General features: G+C 46.6%; 1 protein-coding gene across 1 annotated transcript in view; it reads right to left on the reverse strand.

Annotated features, from left to right (window-relative positions):
- Positions 1–4,437: 4,437 nt before the first annotated feature.
- HS6ST2 (heparan sulfate 6-O-sulfotransferase 2) overlaps positions 4,438–18,938 on the reverse strand; it is a 126,733-nt gene continuing 112,232 nt past the window's right edge. The window contains exon 2 of the mRNA XM_027899351.1: positions 4,438–7,331. Coding sequence (XP_027755152.1) covers positions 6,629–7,331 — 703 coding nt within the window. The 3' untranslated portion in view covers positions 4,438–6,628. The remainder of the gene's footprint in view (positions 7,332–18,938) is intronic.

An 18,938-nucleotide genomic window follows, 5' to 3' on the forward strand; every position in this document is an offset into this window, starting at 1 on the left:
AGCAGCTGCACAACCGCGGATGCTCCAGGAGGGCGGGGCTGGTCCCAGGGCTCCCACGCCCGATGCACCCTGTGCCCCCAGCCCGCAGCAGCATCTCCCCAGACAGGGCCGGGTGGGCACTCTCTGACCTCCAGACAATCGCAGCCAGCGGGGACGGCCCCTGCCCTGTAGCCCATTAGCAGGGGATTGACTTCAAAGTGCTGCAGCAGCTGATGCTGCTGAGGGTGCTGCAGCCATTCAGACGGCTTTATTCATTAGTAATTAGGCAGGCGTTGTCTGGCATCTAGATTAATCCCACTTTTAATTATTTTGAAACTGTGTGAGATTTCCCAGGCATTAAAGATTATGTACGCGCTTGCTGATTCCACAGCAATTATTCTAATGTAATGATGTCTATTAATACGCTTCCCAGCTTGCCATGCCCAGAGGGGAAATTCCCAGTTTCCCCCTATGGAGCACACATCTCTCATGTGGCATAACCCCCCTATCCACCTGCTTATGTGGCACAAAATAATACTTTCCATGTGCTCCACCTAGTATTAATACCATTACAGAGCTGTTGCTGTACCGAGCACCAGGAATTGATTACAAAGGGGTTACAGACCCCTCGAGGATCCGCCTCCCTTACAGCCACAGGGCAGTGGCTTCTGCTGCGGGGACAGGAGTAGAGACCCCACTGGAAAAGCTGAGCATCCTTCCTTCCCTGGCAAACTGCTCCAGGTCTCACACCCAGCTGCCAGCTGCAGTCCACCCCAAAAAATTAGCTTATATTTCTAGGGCTTTTTGAAAGGAAAGGGTTGCAACATTTCCGTCCCAAGTCAGGCTAAACCATTTAACCTGAAATCAAAGGCTTAATTCAGGTTGTGGATCATTTGAGCCCGTTACAGATTACCTTTACAATCTAAAGACAGCTTTTAAAAGAAGAATGTATTTTCAAAGAAAGACATTGAACTGTGAGCTGAGAACCTCAAAACACAGAGCTTTGGCCTAAATATCTCTTGAACCCATCCTTTTCCACTGTAGCTCTCATCATTCCCAAGCTTCATTTACCAGAAATTTACTACTGACTGCCAAAAAGTGCTGTGCCACTGACCACCAACTGAGGCTGTGGAGCTGAGACCTCATCATCAGAAAGAGGGCTTGAGTGAAAGTTGTGCCAGGAGTCACTTGCAGCCCTCTGTCCATGAGTGGCCATCAGAAAATACATATATTTGACATTAATCTATATAGTTTATACAGTTTATGTAGAGGTTTATGACAACAACTGCTTGTGAAAATACTTCCAAGTGAAAGCCTTATTTGCAGTCATACAAGGGAATACATAAATTAAAATAGCTGAGGATACCAAAAGGCAGCAGCTGTATTGTCCTGAAAATGAACACTCAGCCCTCACTATATAACTATTTTGATTGCTTTGCATATAGATTGTTTCAGCATTTCATTGCTCCCAAAACAAAAAGTGATATAACCTCTCCTGCCTGGCCTAATGCATCCTTGCAGAGCTAAACTGCATGACAGAGCTTCTGGGCAGAGACCACGGGTAATTTGGCTGATAGATCCTCTGGAAGCTCAGAGCCAAATTCGATTTCAGGTCTAAACTCGTCACTCCGTCTCTAGAGATGGCAGAGCAGTGATATTAGCATGATGGCAACGCCGTTGACTCTGAACTCAAGAAATGGATTAAATGAAATTACACTCTTCCCTGATGAGGCTGGTGGAACAGGGAGATTGCTTTAGGAAACCCAGAATTGAATTTCATAGGTAAGAGTTCAGATGCTGTGCTATTTGCTCAGGAAGGTTTGTGCAGGCTGTTCTTCCGCACCGCATGGAGCCACGGCTGCCAGCAGGGCAGGAAGGACAGAGTGCCAGCTGCCCCCAGAGCCCAGATCCCACCCCTGTTCAGATCACAGCTTAGTCTGTCATTGCTCCATCCACTTTGGAGGCACGAGATCCCAGGTCCCCATCCCAGCATCCACATTCCCACTTGCGGAGAGAAGGACCCTCCGCTTTTCTCCCCCCCCACGCTGCCACCCCAGCGGGGTTCAGCAATAGCCAAAGCACCCTCAGCTCCCCCAAAATACTTTGGAGATAGGGATATTTTTAGTAAGTGAAAGATTTAAATTTATCACCTGCTTGGAAAATATTTCTCCTGCAGAAAGTGTCTCTGTAAGGATCACCTCTCCACCCAGAGCTGCTCTCTGTGCCTCCCCTGGAGCACTGGGCCAGCCTGGCAGACTGGGTCTGCAGCTGAGGGTTTGCATTAGTTTGACAGGTTCCCTCAATTATCTGATATTTCTGGCTCAAATTTAAGAGAGGAGATGTATCAAGTTTCCTTCTCCTTTCCTCACTGATTTAATGAACTGAAATAGCTGAATTGCACTGGTATCTGTCAGGTGTTATTCACGGCTCTGATAATTTTGGATAATGTGTGAATTAAAAAAATTATACAGAAAATCCGTCAGTTCATTTTACTCAAAAATGACATAATTGGAAGCAAAACTATTACAGCACACTAAAATATATCATATGTTATATAAAGAGGTTGCAAAGGACAAAAATCAGCTGCACAGTTCACCCCCAACAACCCTTGTGTACCAGGTACCCTTTAGGAAAACTTCAGTCGCAAACTATTAGCCCCAAATACAACCCTTTGCAAGGTCATACAGGTGTCACAGGTAACACCTTTCCAGTCTTCTGAAGAGCAAAAGGAATCAACCTGTTCCCTTTAACCTTAATATCAGCACTACACATCTCCATCTCCAGTGCAGCCCTTGGCTCCACTCTGACTACCCCAGGCTGATGCTGGGAGTGCCAATGGTGCTGCCATTCTATCCCTGCAAACTTAGGAGGCATCTCGGTGCTCAGATGAGTTTTCTTAACATGTCTCCAGGCTTTTCAAAACTCACTGGAGGGTTTGAAAACCACTTTACTCACTGCTGTAGCTCCTCAGTTTCTGAAGTTTGTCTGTCCAAACACACCCCCTCCTCCTCCATTCTCCCTCTCCTCAAGTAACAGTTTTCTCAGCTGTCAAAGTACTCCATTCCAAAGGCAACCCCAATTAGTTTAATGCCAGACTCCACTCCTGGGTGCTTTTTAGCTGCAGGGAGGCATCTTGCATGACCTCTATCCCATTAGCAGCTCCACCAGCAGCTCTCTCAGTGCAGTCATGGACCTGTCTGTAAAGGCAGTCAAATGCAGACCTCTCCATTCCCCACTCCCCATGACTCAAAAAGGCTCACAGAAGGAAGATGCCCCTGCAGGTACTTGGAAGATGAAAGGCAGCTCCATCCTCGCAGCAGGGGAATTCAACCAGGTCGAGGTAAAGTCTCCCACAGACACCTTCATGTCAACTGTCGTGCGGCAAGTCTGGCAAACCTGTGGATCTTTTACAGCCATCAAGAAAAAAATGCCTCCATTCAAATTCTAAACAAGTACCTTCGTGGCATCCCTGGCCAAGAAGATGCTCAGAGGGCTGGAGAACCTCTGCTATGCAGACAGGCTGAGAGAGCTGGGGTTGTTCAGCCCGGAAAGGAGATGACTTTGGGGACAACTCAGAGCCCCTTCCAGTACCTGAAGGGGCTCCAAGAGATCTGGAGAGGGAGTTCTGACAAGGGCATGGTGTGACAGGACAAGGTTAATGGCTTCAAACTGAAAGAGGGCAGATATACATTAGATATTAGGAAAAAATTCTTCCCTGTGAGGGTGGTGGGGCCCTGGCACAGACTGCCCTGAGAAGCTGTGGCTGCCCCATCCTGGAAGTGTTCAAGGCCAGGCTGGATGGGGCTTGGAGCAACCAGGCCTAGTGGAAGGTTTTCCTGTCATGGCAGGGGGGTTGGAACTAGATGAGCTTTAAAGTCCCTTCCAATCCAAACCATTTTATGGTTCTGTGATTCTATGATATGATTTTTTTCTATCTGATCTGGGGCACTATGGCTTAATTAATTCTTACCTGTTTTTGCATCTGATTCTGGTTTTGTCTTTTTTTGTGTGTGTGTTTAAAAATGTCCCCAGGAGTGATACAGCAGGATGCGCTGGAAGTCAGTGGCTAGGCAGTCTCCTCCTGGAGCTAAAACAGAGGGTTATCACATAAAGGAAAAAAAACACATATGCACACACACACATGTATGCACAGAAAGAATTCCTTAATGCTGCAGAACATTGACAATCATACTTAAAATCACCAGAGACCAAAGCTTGTTTTTCTGAGGACTGCTCAGAAAAGCAGTCACAACTCCACAGTAACTCCTGAACCAGAGAAAGTCCACAGTGGCTTTGCCCTTGAAAACTGTAGTTTAAATACACTTCATAAAAGCCATGACTTCAAACTCATATCCTTGCTGTCAACAGCTATTTCATTCATGGAATTACCATTCACTCTGAACTGTGCAGCTCCCAACACGCCGTCAGAAAAAGAAATGAGCACATGAAAATCAGAAGTCTGTAGTTAAATTTTATTTATCAGTTCTATTGTTAAATTACACAATCAAAGTCAGTGGATTGGCCTGTAAATCTACACAATAAGACAGCGTCTACGGTGGAAATCAGTAGAATTTGATATGGTTATGACAAAATGGTATCCTTATATTCGTACATCCCCTATATACAATAAACAGTATACACAAAGAAAATGCAACTAGTCTCTGTAAACCATGCACACCACAGCATAAAAACAAGATGCACCTCCTGCAACAGGCCTCCAGCTTGCCCACAGTTAAGTCCTGTTTACAGCAGTGCCTTTCAGTTTTATTTTCCCCTGTAAAAACCAAAATACAACCGAGACATCATATTGACAACTGCAGTTCTTATTTAAAAAAAAAAAAAAATCAAATTGCTGTACATGAAGTTATTCTCTTCTCGAAGCTGCTAATGCAGGGTATTGGTTTGCTGCTGCTTTGCTCTCCGCTTGCCCCCCGGCAGGATTGCTGCCCCCGGGCTGCCACACAACATCAGATGGAAAACGGCTTCCAGGTAACTTAGGCGTGGAGCCGTAAGATTGTTTTAAAGCCTTCTGCCTCGTCTTCTGCCCCCCTACCTTCATGGTGTATAGAGTATTACAGGTGAAAGGCAATAGTGCAAGTGAGCCTCGTAAGCATCGTGTCCACGGGGACACAGAGGGCCCTTTCCAGGTGCCTCCATCCGCACACCCGCTCCGGGGTCTCCGTTCAGTGCCAAGCTCGGGAGCGCTGCAGGCTGCGTACGGATTTTCTGAACTTGCTGAATGTCTAGCCCAAGCCTTGCAGAGGTTTTTTTTATTTTTTTTTGCATAGAGATTTATAGGAGCCCCTCGCACCACCTGCCCCGTCTGCTCTCCCTGTCGGTCCGGGTGAGGCGGGAGGGCTGTGGGTGAGCCCAGTCCAGCTCTGCACCCTGTTCCCAGCAAAGCCTGCTCTGAGCAAGCTGCTGCACCCCATGCATCACATCACCTTCTCATCCCATGTAACTATGGCTATGGTAAAACTGGCTTCCGTCATTTTCAGTCCTCGCTCATCTGTCATTGCTAAGAAGGGCTCAAGAGCATAGGAAAAAAAAAAAAAAAAAGCCCTGTTCTTATCTGGTGTAGCAAAGATTTACTGGAAGTAAATCCTAATTCAAGTGTAAATCTACTTCCATTAAGCAATTCTCTTCATAGTATTGCTGGGATTAGAGAGTTTTATGACTTTTTAAAGACACTACACAAATATCCGCAACATAATTTCATCTAGTTTATACCACCAATTATTAAGGAATAATAAATTCAGCATTATGTATTCTAATGGGTAAGAAAGACTTTAAATGAGACACTGTCACAGGATTATAATTTGGAGAAGGCTTAATGAAACAAACATGAGACTGTGCTATAACTTTTCCAGAATGGTTAAAATCATACTGCCCTGAAAAATTCTCAAAACAGTGTCTATAACATTGGCATTGAGTTCAGAAAAGTATGTATGATTTTTTTCCTTTTTTTTTAATATGATAGACCAAGCTTAAAACTCTAAACAGCAGTAGGTAGAAAAAGTTTAAAACTTTAAATATTTATATAACTAGAGAAATTACTTCTATTCATTTTAAAAGCCAATATTATACATAAAACTAGTCAATAATTTTCCTAGACCTTTACTGTTCCCTTCATTGTCCATTCATTAACTTGGTAAATATCATAAGCAGTTGGTGCCCTTGAAAACACATTGTTAAAATAAAGATAAAATCAAAGGGAAAAGGTTTTGCTCATATACTGTATTGTGAGAGTATGCTAAATGCTCGTTATTAAGAAATGAGTTTGCTTCCCAGATAGATTTCAGCCGAGCATCATAAACATTTTCCAGCATCCCATTTTGTATTCATAACTAATTTAAGGATATTTTTTTCCTTTCTTTTCTTTTAAATAAATGTCCAAGCAAACATTTCCTGATGAGCCGACCTGGCTCCCGTATTTCATAAATAATCCAACAAACCTAAAAAGGACAATTTAATTACACGCTAAGATTAAGTGTTCCACATACAGTACAACATTTACTGCAAAGGCAACTGCAAAGGCAACTTTTAACCTCTTTTTGCTTCGGACCCTCAAGAAGCGTCGTTTGCTGTCTCCGATTTGCAGGTTGGGGTTGGGTCCCACTCCGTTTCGGTGCCCGGCGAGTGCCCCCCACTACCGCCGCCACCTCTCCACGTTCCCTATGTAGTCAGTGCTGGAGCTGTTCTCTCCCTGCTCCCTCAGGTGCGCCTGCTTCTCCCGCAGGATCTTGCGCTGCTCCTGGCGTTTCCGCCGCGCCTCCTGGTGCTCCTTCTGCCGCATGTACTGGTACCGCTGCAAAAACAGGTCTTTTGCATAATCGTACAATTCCATGTCTAAAAAATTGAGGGCCTCGATGCGCTGCTGAGTCTGCTTGTCTATCTCCACGCTGGAGGCCCTTGTGCTGTTGTACTGCGTGAACGGTGAGATGAAGTTCATGTTGAAAGTCTTCTCAAAGAGATACTGAGTCTTGCGCTGGAACTCGGTCAGGCCGAAGAAGGCCATGCGCTTCAGGTTCTCCTTGGCACTGTCCAGCAGAACCTTATTTCTCTGCTCCTCGGGCATGACCGACAGGTTGTAGCATCCCACCAGGCTGAGGTCGGAGAGCATGCGGACCTGGCGGTTGTTGGCCAGGTTGTAGGGGCAATCCATGAACTCCTGCAGGGAACAGCCCGACCAGTCGTCCCCCGTGTAGCAGCTGGGCAGCTCCTCGGTGGTTGGGGACCGGCCATCACAGACATGCAGGGACGCCTTCCACGTGGCTCCTCGCTGGACGTGGCGCCATTCGCTCAGGTATCGGGAGACGGGGTCACGCAGGATGGTGATATAGTAGAAATTCCTGCCAAGGGGAGAGGAAAACAGAGCGTTTAGTCCCACGTGTCTCCAGCACACGGCACATTAATGTTCAAAATCAACGGGAACTCGGAGGTGCACTTAAGAGGCTTTCCGGAGCCCTGCGCTCCTCCGCGTGCTCACCTCCGCAGGGTGAAGGGTGGCGGAACAAATTCCTGGGGGGAGTGGGAAGGTTGTTATGCATCTGCGCACACACAGCTGACTCTGTTTAACAGGTCTTGTCTCTACAAAGGTGAAGGGAACCCAAGATTTCCCTCTGTGCTGGGCTGCCCGTGTGGCAACATGCTCCTGCTGGTGTCCCGACTGATGCTCTCCCCAGACCTTGGGAGTGTAATCAAAGTATCTCCCAGGACGTAAGCCCCAACCCAAACACCACACAGGTAGCTCTGGCTCTTTTATTACAGGACTGCAATGGTGAGAGAGGAGAGCTAAGTGACTAACAGGAAATTAAAAGGATGCATTACAGCATTTTGTAAGAGAAAAAATTTCCAAGGGAGGTGCTGGCTTTGATTTGGAGCTATGGGATGGTGGCACACGCAGGGCATGTGCTGCCCCAGGGAACTCATCAGCTGGAAAAGCTGCAAGCTCAACCACAGGTATAGCATTAAGAGCTCACTCTGGGTTACATATTAATATCCACCATCAAACACCATGCTGTCCACTGTCACAGCCTAAAGTCATGCAAAGAACATGCTTTTTGCACCTCCACTAACATGACCGTGGCCTCAGCGATGATGCTGGAGGAACACTGTCAGGATACCAGCCACCTGCTTAAGTAAATGGAATTAAAGTAGCTCAATAAGCAAATTTTTCTGCCAGGGAAGACCACTCCTCCAGTACAAGGACACTGAAGAATGTGTGCCAAGGAGCCCTGAGCCCCTGGGGTGTGATCATCACGTCCTTGGTGCTCTTTAAGGAGAAGAAGGACATCCATTTGCTTTCCCAAGTGGCATCATGACTGGCCACGCTGCAGTCAAACTTTTGTTCCCTATCGTTTCCTTCAGCAGAAAAGCCACTAGATGTCAATGTTTTACAAAAAATTGTCTCTGGGTGGACTAAAAAAATGAATCACAAGCACCAAAAGGATCCAACAGCACAGGGGAAAGGAAACCTGGAGAGTCACCATTCCTCTTCCTATTTAGAACATCCACGCTCATAAATAATTAATTAAGTAGAAAGTACAATAAACACGCAAAACCAAATAAAGCCAAGCACCCCAGTTCAGCATCAGTGGCTGGAAACAACAGCACCTCATACTCAGAGGCAGGACACCACAATTGGTACCGTCACCATCCCCACCCTCATCCGAGTGCTGCTGCTGCCCCTCCTGCCTCTGAGGGATTTGGCCACAGATTCAGAGAGCAAAGGGAGCCCAAACCCTGCCATGACCCCAAGGAAGCTCCTTTTCCCCAAAAGTGCCATTCAATGATTTCACTGGAAGTCGGAGGTAACAGGAAGCAAGAACAAACCTCACTTTCATGAGTGAGACCTCTTCAAAACCTCTGTCTTACCTCAGCAGGTTTCTGGGAGCACTGGAGAACCGACCTGCCAAAGGGAAAGGGCTTTCCACGAGCACCATCACCTCAACCAGTCACTCCCACAAGCAGGAGCTGCCCCTGGTCATGCTTGTGCCACAGGCTCCTTTGGTGCAGCAGCGACACAGCCTTGTCAGGGTCCCCAACATGGGAAATGGGGCATCTCTGGGCAAGCCCCAGCCCCTTCTTTGAGTTCTGTCAGGTCCCCTCACACTTTGCTCTAGTTTATTGGGATACAGCACTAACCTCTGCACTAACTATAGCAACTAACATTAAGCAACAAACCTCTGGTGACTGAGGAGGCAAAAGCAAAGCCCTGCTTACCCCAGAGCCCCTTGTATGAGCTGGCCCATCAGCAGTTCAGTGAGGCTGGGAGGGGAGTGGGGTGCAGGCACAGGGTTGCTGCCAGCTGAGGGAGAGGGCCAACCAAACCATATGCTCTAAGGCCATCACAGAAATCAATGGGGAGTTAATGCAGGAGGGGAAACAAATCCTGAGCCAAGATCGATGCAGTGAGCGTTTTATTATAGTTCAAACCCTTCAGCCGCTCTCCCTTTGTGCCCTTTGGTCACAGGCAGTGGTGACAAACTGTCTCCCTTGGCTGCTGTAGTAAAAACAAAAGAATGAATAAAAACTTGTGTGTTGGTGGAAGAGGCTGTGTTGTAACGAATCACCATCAGCCTGGGTGGCCGGCAGCCTCATCCTGGTGGATATCTCCATCTGCACCTGTCAGGGAGAAACGCTGCAGTCCAGGGAGACCAGGAGATGAAGCTGAGCAAAGATGCTCACTGGTCTCTGCAGTGAGCCTGAAGGTGCCTGGTCTTACCCCAGCACCCTGTGCTTGGGGACGCCAGCCCATTGCCAGGGCTACTTATGGGATGCCCTGGATGGAGCCCATATCCTACCCGGACTGAGCACCAGCTCCTCACAAACATGCCCAGGGCTGTTATTTATTCCATGTTGTTACTTCCCAGGTGAATCCTGCTTTAAAGAAACGACAGAGAGAGACACTTTGTCAGCTGCTGGGCCAATCTCAGCTACTTTGTGCATTTTCTCCCTTCTTAAGTCTGCCTATTAAAATTCTACTGAAAAAGGAGCTGACCCTTTTGGGAACACCAGCTTTTGGGTTTGCCCCAAGCCATCTCCTCCAAGTTAGGAATCCTGGCAGCTCCAGGAAAGCAGCCGTGCTGCTCTGCCTTCATCTGAACTGAGCTTCAAAAAGTCACAAAAGCTTTAATGCATCATCAAGTCAGTGCTGTGCCAGAGACGGAATCGGCCATCAGCACTCTGAGCATCATTCTGCTGCAACGGGGAGGAAGACTCAAAGCTTTGCAATTATTTTTAGCTCTGTACGTAACAGCTTGTTCTTTCTGTCATCTTAACAAGGGGGTGTTGAGCTCCTGCCCATTCCTTGAAGCTTGTGCTTCAGAGCCTGAGACATGTTTGCAGGTAGAGCTCAAACTACTGTGAATCATCCCTCCAACTTAGAGCTGCACTCACCAGAAAAATGTCTTTTCTGACAAAGTTGAGCTGGGTGCCCATGAAGCAGAAAACAAAAGGAGCTCCAGGGCAACTCACATAGTAGGTTGACCCTGAAGGCATCAGGAATGTGAGATGGTGTGACAGTCACTTGTTTCTGGTATCTCCCTGAGCTACCAGGTGGCTGTTCCCCTTTCCCCACCTCTGCCAAACACAGGGAAGAATGAAAATCCTTTTTTCCAAGCAAGTGATTTTTTTTTTAATGAATCCTTGCATCAACCTTCTAATTGCAACATTAAATTAAAAAAACTGAAGTCCAAGTGAGGAGGTGTGAAACCCCAGAGGATGACAGCACCGAGTAAAGCCAGAGACTTCAGAGCCTGGAGAAGCTTCCAGGGAAGGGATACACAGGTACCCACACCACAGTGCTCAAGGGCTCTTACCCTGTGGAGCTGCTCCACCGAAAAGAGGCAAGGAAGAGGTGACTCTGCTTAAGCATCAAATTGGTCAGAATCTCCTGAAGACAGGGTACATCTCATCCCAACCCCACTGCCCTGGCTGTTTCATTGCTTGTTAAGGCTGAAGGGGGCTGGAGGTCAGACGCCGGCAGCTGCCATGCCTTCAGCCTGGAAACCTGAGCCTGGCCTGATGGAGCTATGAGGTAAGGAGCTGGAGAGGGGAGCTGAAAGCTGAACATCCACTCACCATTACATCCATTAGCGAATGGATCAGTAGGTGAGGGACTGAGTGACCTTTTCCCATTTCTGCTCAGAAACGAGGCTATAGCAAGAAGGGCTTTGTAGGCTACAGAGGGTGAGGAACCTACAGCCTTTGCACAGGGAGCACTGCAGCCTTGAGAACATCCCAATCTCCCCCCAGGCTACGCTTAGGGGCAAACTAATCCAGGAAAACACAGCTTCAGCACAGGGCTTCAGAAGCAGAGCTATGATTTCCAGGGAAAGTAGTGGGGCAGTCCCATTCACCATGCAAAAGTAAGGCTATGTTTTAAGCTGGCTCAAGCCCACCAGTTTGTATCTAGGTCAAGCTCATGCAGATGGTAAGCCTGGCTAGGTCGTTTGGAGTTGCAAACGGGGCTTGTGCAGTGAATAGGAGGCAATTTTGAAAAAGTGTCTCCATCTCCTGGGTGGAGATGGAGGCAAGGAAATATGGGAATGTTTCCTATTCTGGGAGGTTTTTTCCCCTGATCGATGGTCTTTGTGGTACATTAGCAGGGCATATTCTGAATGTAAAGTTCCCTCTGAATGGGCAGGGGCAAAGGGACAGACCAGATTTGTACCACATCCAGCAGAAATGCAAATAAAATGAATTAAAACCCTGCAGCACAGATTCTGCATATCATGCAAAGGACTGAGCTACCAAAAAAAGGAGAAATAATCACAGGGTTGGTGCTCCGGCACCCAAAACAATGCACAATCACCAGAGCCGGCGAGCAGCACAAGGACAGTGGTGTCCTTCCCCTGCTCCCCACAAACTGCTCACGCTGCTGAATGAAAATCCATAGAGCTCATTTATAAAAGGCTAGTCACACACTCATTCTTTTAAAAGCTGAGAAATCTGGTTTTTTTTTTTGAGACAGCAACTTGTCTCACTCAGCTCATTTGACCAGAGGAAGATGCTCCTACACTGTGGCCACATGCCTGGATCTGAGATCCCATCTCCTCCTCCTCCACTGCCCCCAGCAGCAAACTGAAACTGTGCTGCAGGCAGGCTCCTGCACTCCCCCCTCACCCCACGAAGCTCAGAAAATGTCCCCGCTTGGGATTATTTGACAGCAAAGTCACAGATAATGATGGAAGGTCAGGATCATGAACGGCATGAGTCTCACATTCCTTGCTGTGCTCTCAGAAACCCTCCCCGCACGGCTCTGAAGCTGCTGATGGATTTTAATCTTTGGCAGAGGGTTTCCCCGCCTATCAATCGTGCCCACCACATCTCTCCGAGAAGTCAAACTCAATTACGCCACGTCGGGTGCCGAGTGCTTCGCTCCCAGAAGGTGAGGTTAATTCCCATCAAGAGTGGCCCACTGAGAATTTGATTTGCTAATACCGCAAATTGTTCCACCAACAAGAAATACCCCCGCTGCCTAATTTGTTGGAGACAGGCATCTGTTTGGAGATCACTCAGAGAGAGGCAAAGCATTCATTTAATACTGTGACTCATCCCGATTCTTAACGAACTTTGTCACCTAGAGACACAATTAAAAGGACAGGAGTGAGCATCCTGGTGACAGCCTCTCCTGCCTCAACCATCCACGCTTGGAACCTCCCCCCAAAATGGGAATGCTTCTTCCCTGCCAAGAGCTGTTCCCACAGAGCACAACTCACAGAGATGAGGCCAAAATATTTGGCAAGCTCACTGAGGCAGTGCTGGGAATCAAATGTTTGCATCCACTCCAGATTGGTCCCAGATGCTTCGCAGCAGTGATGTGGATGGCAATGGCAGCAGCCGAGAAGCATCGCCCGTGGGCTTCCTGCAGCGCTCCCAGCGCTCCGGGCCCCACACACAGGGGCAACAGGCCCCACCTCAGAGTGGGTGATGAGCAAGGGGGGTTGTCATGCTCTCCAGGAGCTTCAGGGAGAAGATCTGATGCCCAGTGTCCCATGGCTGCCTCCATGCCCTGGATCCACAGCCCAGCTGTCCCTGCCACATTCTCCCCTGCCACCTTCACGGCGCTTGCAAGGAGGAGAGCACAGAGCGGGGTTATCTGAGCAGGTCTGCTCCCCTTCTTTCCTCTCCTCTCCCCAGGGACCTCAGTGCAGCTCCTGCTGAGCAAACAGACCCAGGGCTGGCTCCTACCTGTTTCTACGAGACCTCTCTTCATTCAGTCATTCCAATTAAACTAAACTTCCAGCTCCGCCTCATCCAAAATTCAAACTATAGTAAAATCTAGATAAACAAATCAATTAAAGAAGTGAAGGATAAGGATTATGGGGAGGGAGAGATGGAGGAGGAGGAGGAACAAACACCCCTTTTCACTGAAGCAGCTTACAAAAGTACATGGACTATATTCTTTTACTCCGAGTCTCAGGGTGGCAGAGGCAAATCATGCATTAGCTCCAAACAAGGACCTCGGAGGAAAGGAGATAAGTATTTCAGAACTGTGAATTAAAGCCGTTAGCAAATGTAAATTTACATTTCCTCTAAGTAATCATTATGTTTTCACTTCTATCAGCACCCAATGAATCACAGAGATGTTTTGTCTAGAAACACTAATGGTGGGGGTAGGAAGCCAGCAGCCTACCCACAGCAACGGCAGCAGGAGAAAAGTGCCAGAGGAACCCATAAAAAGGAGCTGGATTTTTCAAGAACAGCAATTACAACAGCCCATCATTGCCTGTAAAATTACCAAATAGGAAAGATCTGCAGAAAAGAAGCATTTCAGGCACAGAGGAAGGCAGCGATTTTGCAGCTCAACGTACATGTTCATTTATGTGCAGGCATGGCATATGCACACAAAGATAATGACAATAAGCCTTTAAACAAGTAAAAAATATGCAGCCTCACACACACACACATGCTCCCAGCTACCCTCACGCACAAACTAATTGTCCACAGCGTTGCCTGTGGAGGGGAGAGCTGCCCTGCAGATCTGCCAGAGTGGTATTAATTTCATAATTGCCTGTATTATTAAAATCTCTGCAGGATACCCCTGCTCAGAACCAATTCAGCAAGAACAGTGGCCTTTTTACTTTATTTTTTTTTAGTGGTGCATAAAGAGAGAAGCAAGTTTCTGTTTTTAGACTCAGCAAACAGAAGAGTGACTCAGCTGTTGGCGCCAGTCCCCAATCCACTGCCTCCATCCCTGAGACTGGCATGGGAAAGGGTGGCGACGCTGGGCAGAGGGGCCCAAACTCGTCCCACCCACCTGACCTGCTGGGAGAAGGACTGAACTACCCTTTGGAAACATCCATCTTTCATCATAGAGTAGCAAAGCTTTCCACCTGTGAGCTTAATTATATGACAAAGGCATCTTGATGGAGGGCAGCAGCGGTGCCAAGACCCCAGGCTGCACCCCAAGGAAAGGAGAGAGAATGTGACAGAGGAGCATCAGCATAAGAATGTGCCATCCCTCCTTCTTGCTGGATGATGAGCTGCAGCAGGGGTGATGCTGGATTTGTGATGCTGGCCTCAGCAGCACACAAGGCCTTAGCTTTGGAAAGTGCCTTTCTTGTCTAGGCTGATTATCCCTTAAAAACACAGGAGGCAGAGCTGAATTTTGCCCTGAATACGCACTAGGAAAAGTCAAAGTGTGAGCAATGTCTTTTGAAACATCGAGCTCTGAAGCCCACAGAGTACCAGGAGCACCTTCCTACTCCCCGTGTGAGGAACTGACCCTGTCCCTTGGAGCTCACATCTCCCAGAGCTGGATCACACAGCATCTTCCAGGTGTGGCACAGCATCTCCCTGATCACAGATTCTTTAAAAAGTATAGAGATATCCCAAAGCAAAAAGGAGCCCAGTGCAACAGAGCTGGTGAATAACCACAGGATGCTGCTATAAATCAGATCTTTACAACAGTATTTACCCCATCTAAATGCTGCTGCAGGAATTGGTTTCAACGTGTAACTGATATTTTTGCGGCGGCGAGGATCGAGGTTTGCAAAGCCTACACTCCATAAGCAGCGGTTTACAGAGAGGGAATAGTGGCAGTTTTTCATTTTCCAGAGTCCACTCACCCTTCCAAGAATCTTAATGCCTCATTGATTCATAATACAGTACATAAAGATTTCATTTTTTCTTGCACACAGTGATATATTATGGAGGCAATCTATTTTGCCACTGAAAAGTTTGCTTAGTAGAGAAATTTGGAGTTTTGACATTCAGGAAATTACAGTCATCTGTAAAGCACGATTGATATGCCAAGGCTAACATTTTCATTGCGCTTATGGAGCCAGAATAACTACGCTAAAATATTTATTATATTCTTAAAAAAAAAAAAATCCAACTTCTTGTTTATAAAAAGCATATATTTAGCATTACAGAAAAAAGCTTTATCCTTCTATCCATATATATTTTAGCTACGTCTTAAATGCGCAAAGCCCCGTACTCTCCAACCAGATGAAAATACCTTTAATAATTGAATAAAACCAGTACTTCAGAAAGGCTCTGCTGTGTCCTGTGCGTGCAAGCAGAGGGCACGAGCTGATGCATGGCTGCACGGGGCAGCACAAAAGCAGAGAAATGAGACAGGGGCTGCCACGCCAAACCTGCAGGATGTCCCCTGGGACTGGGAACACTTGTCCTGCCAGCCCCCAGCCACCCACAGGGTACACGTGAAGCAGGAGATCACTGAACCCTCTGTGCTTCCCTTGTAAGTTTTGTGGCCAATGCGATCTGGAAGGAAGCGGGTGCAGAGGGCTCCTCCTGCCTTAGCTCGACACGCACATTTTTCTTTTTTATAAAGGCATGAACGTGTATTTAGAAGTTGTGATTTATCCTATTTCCTGAGCAATCGTTGCAATTTCCTAATTGCTGCTTGAACTGTGGTAACACCCCTCCCAATTCCTTTGTATATGAAAGTACCTGCTATTGAACGTCCCCGCCTCAACACTGGAGCTCTCAAGAAAAAGATCATGCATCAGCCCCAAGAGCTCTGCATATCCCACAATGGGAAATTAACTCCAGAGAGGTATTTATAAAATCATTTGTTACTATATCAGAGCTCAATCAATTCTCTTCAATAATACATAAAAGGAGGAGGTTTGGCTCACACGAAAGAACGTAAGGCTGATGGTAATTCCTTCTCAAGCTCTTTGCAGATAATCTTCCCCGCGCTGGTTAATACATCCCACGACAGGTTACACAGAAGTGCTTTTAAAAACTAGACTGATGATACATAGGGTATAAAAGAGGCACATTAACGTAACTTTTTTTTGCTTATCATAATTACTGGGCATACAGAAATCCAAGGAAAATCCTTCCCAGTCTTTCTAAAGTTTTGACAAAGGCAGGCGTCTATTGAAAACATCTTTGCAATGTAACTAATGAACTGATACTAATATATTCTCAGCCTGATGCTAAAAGAGGGATCGAGGAATGGACAGTGTATTTACAGCTGCAACTTGCTACAGTTTTAATTTCAGCTCTCATTGATTCCACTGAGCACCATGAGACTGTGTAATGAAGAAATCTGTATCAATTGAAAATACCAACTATGCTCCTGCCCCACTAGGGCACTCCAGTAATATCATGTAATGGAAGGGGATTCTCATTTAATTGAATTGGAAATGAAACACATATTAGCTAAGAAAACTTAATCAGTGCAATAATATTAAAATGGGCCACTCAGACAAACTATACTGATTAAGTCACTTGCAAACATTTCCGTAATCATCACTGAGACTTGTGGCGTTAATGATTTAACTCACTTTTCTACTCCAGGGAACAAAACTGTAATTTCATAGCAGACAATTAGAATATTTTAAACCCTCTCTCCCACATTACAATACAGTCTTCTGGCAGAAGAGCAGGACCAGATCCCGCAAGGATATGTCCTGAGCTCTGACGTACAAGAAGGTCTGCATGGATGCTGAGATGCCATCAGAATGTTTGACTTAAGATGGGAGACAGCCCTGAAAGCACCTCACTGGCTGGCAAGTGTTTCTGAGGTTCTCACTGCAGTTCCTCCACAGATTTCATCTTTAATCTTGACTAGTTACTGATGGCACAGGTCGATGCACAGCAACACTGAGCTCCAACTGCCTCCCAGCAGACCAGGATTTTAAAAATCATATTCACACACAGTTGACATAACTGGATTGGAAATTTTCATGGAATAGTACTTCTAATAGCAATGGAGTACTTTCTACTTCTACTACTTTCTAATTCTAAAATGGAGTGCACTTCTAATACAACTCTGTGGATGCATTTGTTGTGTCAAAGCTCAGCTGGGAGGGGTTTTGTATCAGCTAAGCAAGCAAGACTAAGAAAACATTACAAGATGTGCAGAACATCTCGTTTCCCATGTCTGCTAGTTCCACCCCAAAGGTTTAGCAAAAGCTTATTTTACTCAGTCTGAATTAGGACGATGTCCTCAGTAAGCCATGTCAATGGAAAATGCCACTTTAGCCTCTTATACAACCCTGAACCAATGTGGGGATGCATCCATCATATTGTACTCAGAGGACAACCATCCACACAGTCCAAGTGTCAGGAAACTGGAGACTGAGTTGGTAAAACCTCATCAGATGCTTTCCTGGGGGTCAGCAACAGCACATTCAGCACAGGAATCAGCCTGGACACATAACAAGGTTTTGGATTTCAGATGCCTCCTATACTGTTAATTAATCTGCAGCATTAAGACAATAAAAATCCTGCTTGTGGACAGTCAAAAGCAAACTCCAGCCAAAGTGGCAGCTGGTCTGAGGCCACCACAAAGAAGAGAGGCAGCAACCTGGGCTGGGCAAGGAGAGGAGCCCAGCTCCGCTCTGAGCCAGCAGAACTGGCACCACTATGCAAAAAGCACCTGATTCCACTGCCCACAAACAATGTTACTTGCTTTGCCTTTGGCTCTCTCACCATGAGGGTATCACAAGCTTGGGTCAAGATCTGACCTTTCTGAGTGGCTTCTTGCTGCGGTCCTTTGAGCCCTGAGCTCCCAGCCCTCACTATCCACAGCCAGACAAACAGGCAGTACTTGGAACCCTCAGCAGGAGGAACGTCTTGCTTAGGTTAGCTGAGAAAGCCTTTAAACCAAGCTGATTTCAGCTGAAGCCAAAACTAACCTACCCCCTGTCAGAAGAAAACCTGGAGAAGCATCACCAGCCCAGCCCCAGCATGATAAACCTAAAGAAAAATAAATCACATGACATTCAGGGTCATTCACTAAGGTTCACAGCTCCTTCCAAAAGAATCTGCCATTGCTCCTTCTCCTCTAGCCTCCTCCTCAAAATATGGAGGAAAACAAAACAAAACAAACAAACAAAAAAAAAACAACCAGCAAAAAGCAAAACTCCTCTTGAGCAGCAAGAGATGGTTCAAAACAGCATCATTCCTATCTGTGAGCATCTCTTGAATGATTTTCAGAAGACACAGTTCTACTCTTCCATGGATTATGCTGGCTAAAAATGTGTGTGACATTTTAATTATCAAGTACAAATGTTACTGCAAGCAAGCAATGAAACAGATGGTGTCCTGAATTTTACAGTACAGCCACATTTTCCAGCTCAAATTTACAGTTCACCAATCAGCAGCTCCAAGTTCTGTCTCTACTGCATCTCCCTTACCCATCTGAACCACCACAACCTTGTGATGCCAGGAGGGCAGCTTTGGGAGTGGAAATTCGACCCAAGTTTTCCTCCCACAGGCAAATGCACAGTCAGTGTGTTTACACTCACTGGAACTCCTTCCTCATTGAACTCCACTCGTATCAGTTATAACTCCCAAGATTTTCCCCTCTTCCCATCTTGTCTGCTCAGCAGTCCTCCCAGAGGGTGTCCCCAAGGGGAAGGGACAGGATGGAATGAGTGTCCCTTCGGGATCCATCAGTGCCAAGTCCCACATCACCAGGTAATAACAGAGCAGCAAAGCCAGAAGCTTTTCCATTCATACTGCCAAAA

This window comes from Empidonax traillii, unplaced genomic scaffold (assembly GCF_003031625.1).
Source record: "Empidonax traillii isolate 1590-97213 ecotype Southwest subspecies unplaced genomic scaffold, ASM303162v1 scaffold20:size5563877, whole genome shotgun sequence".
Taxonomy (NCBI): domain Eukaryota; kingdom Metazoa; phylum Chordata; class Aves; order Passeriformes; family Tyrannidae; genus Empidonax; species Empidonax traillii.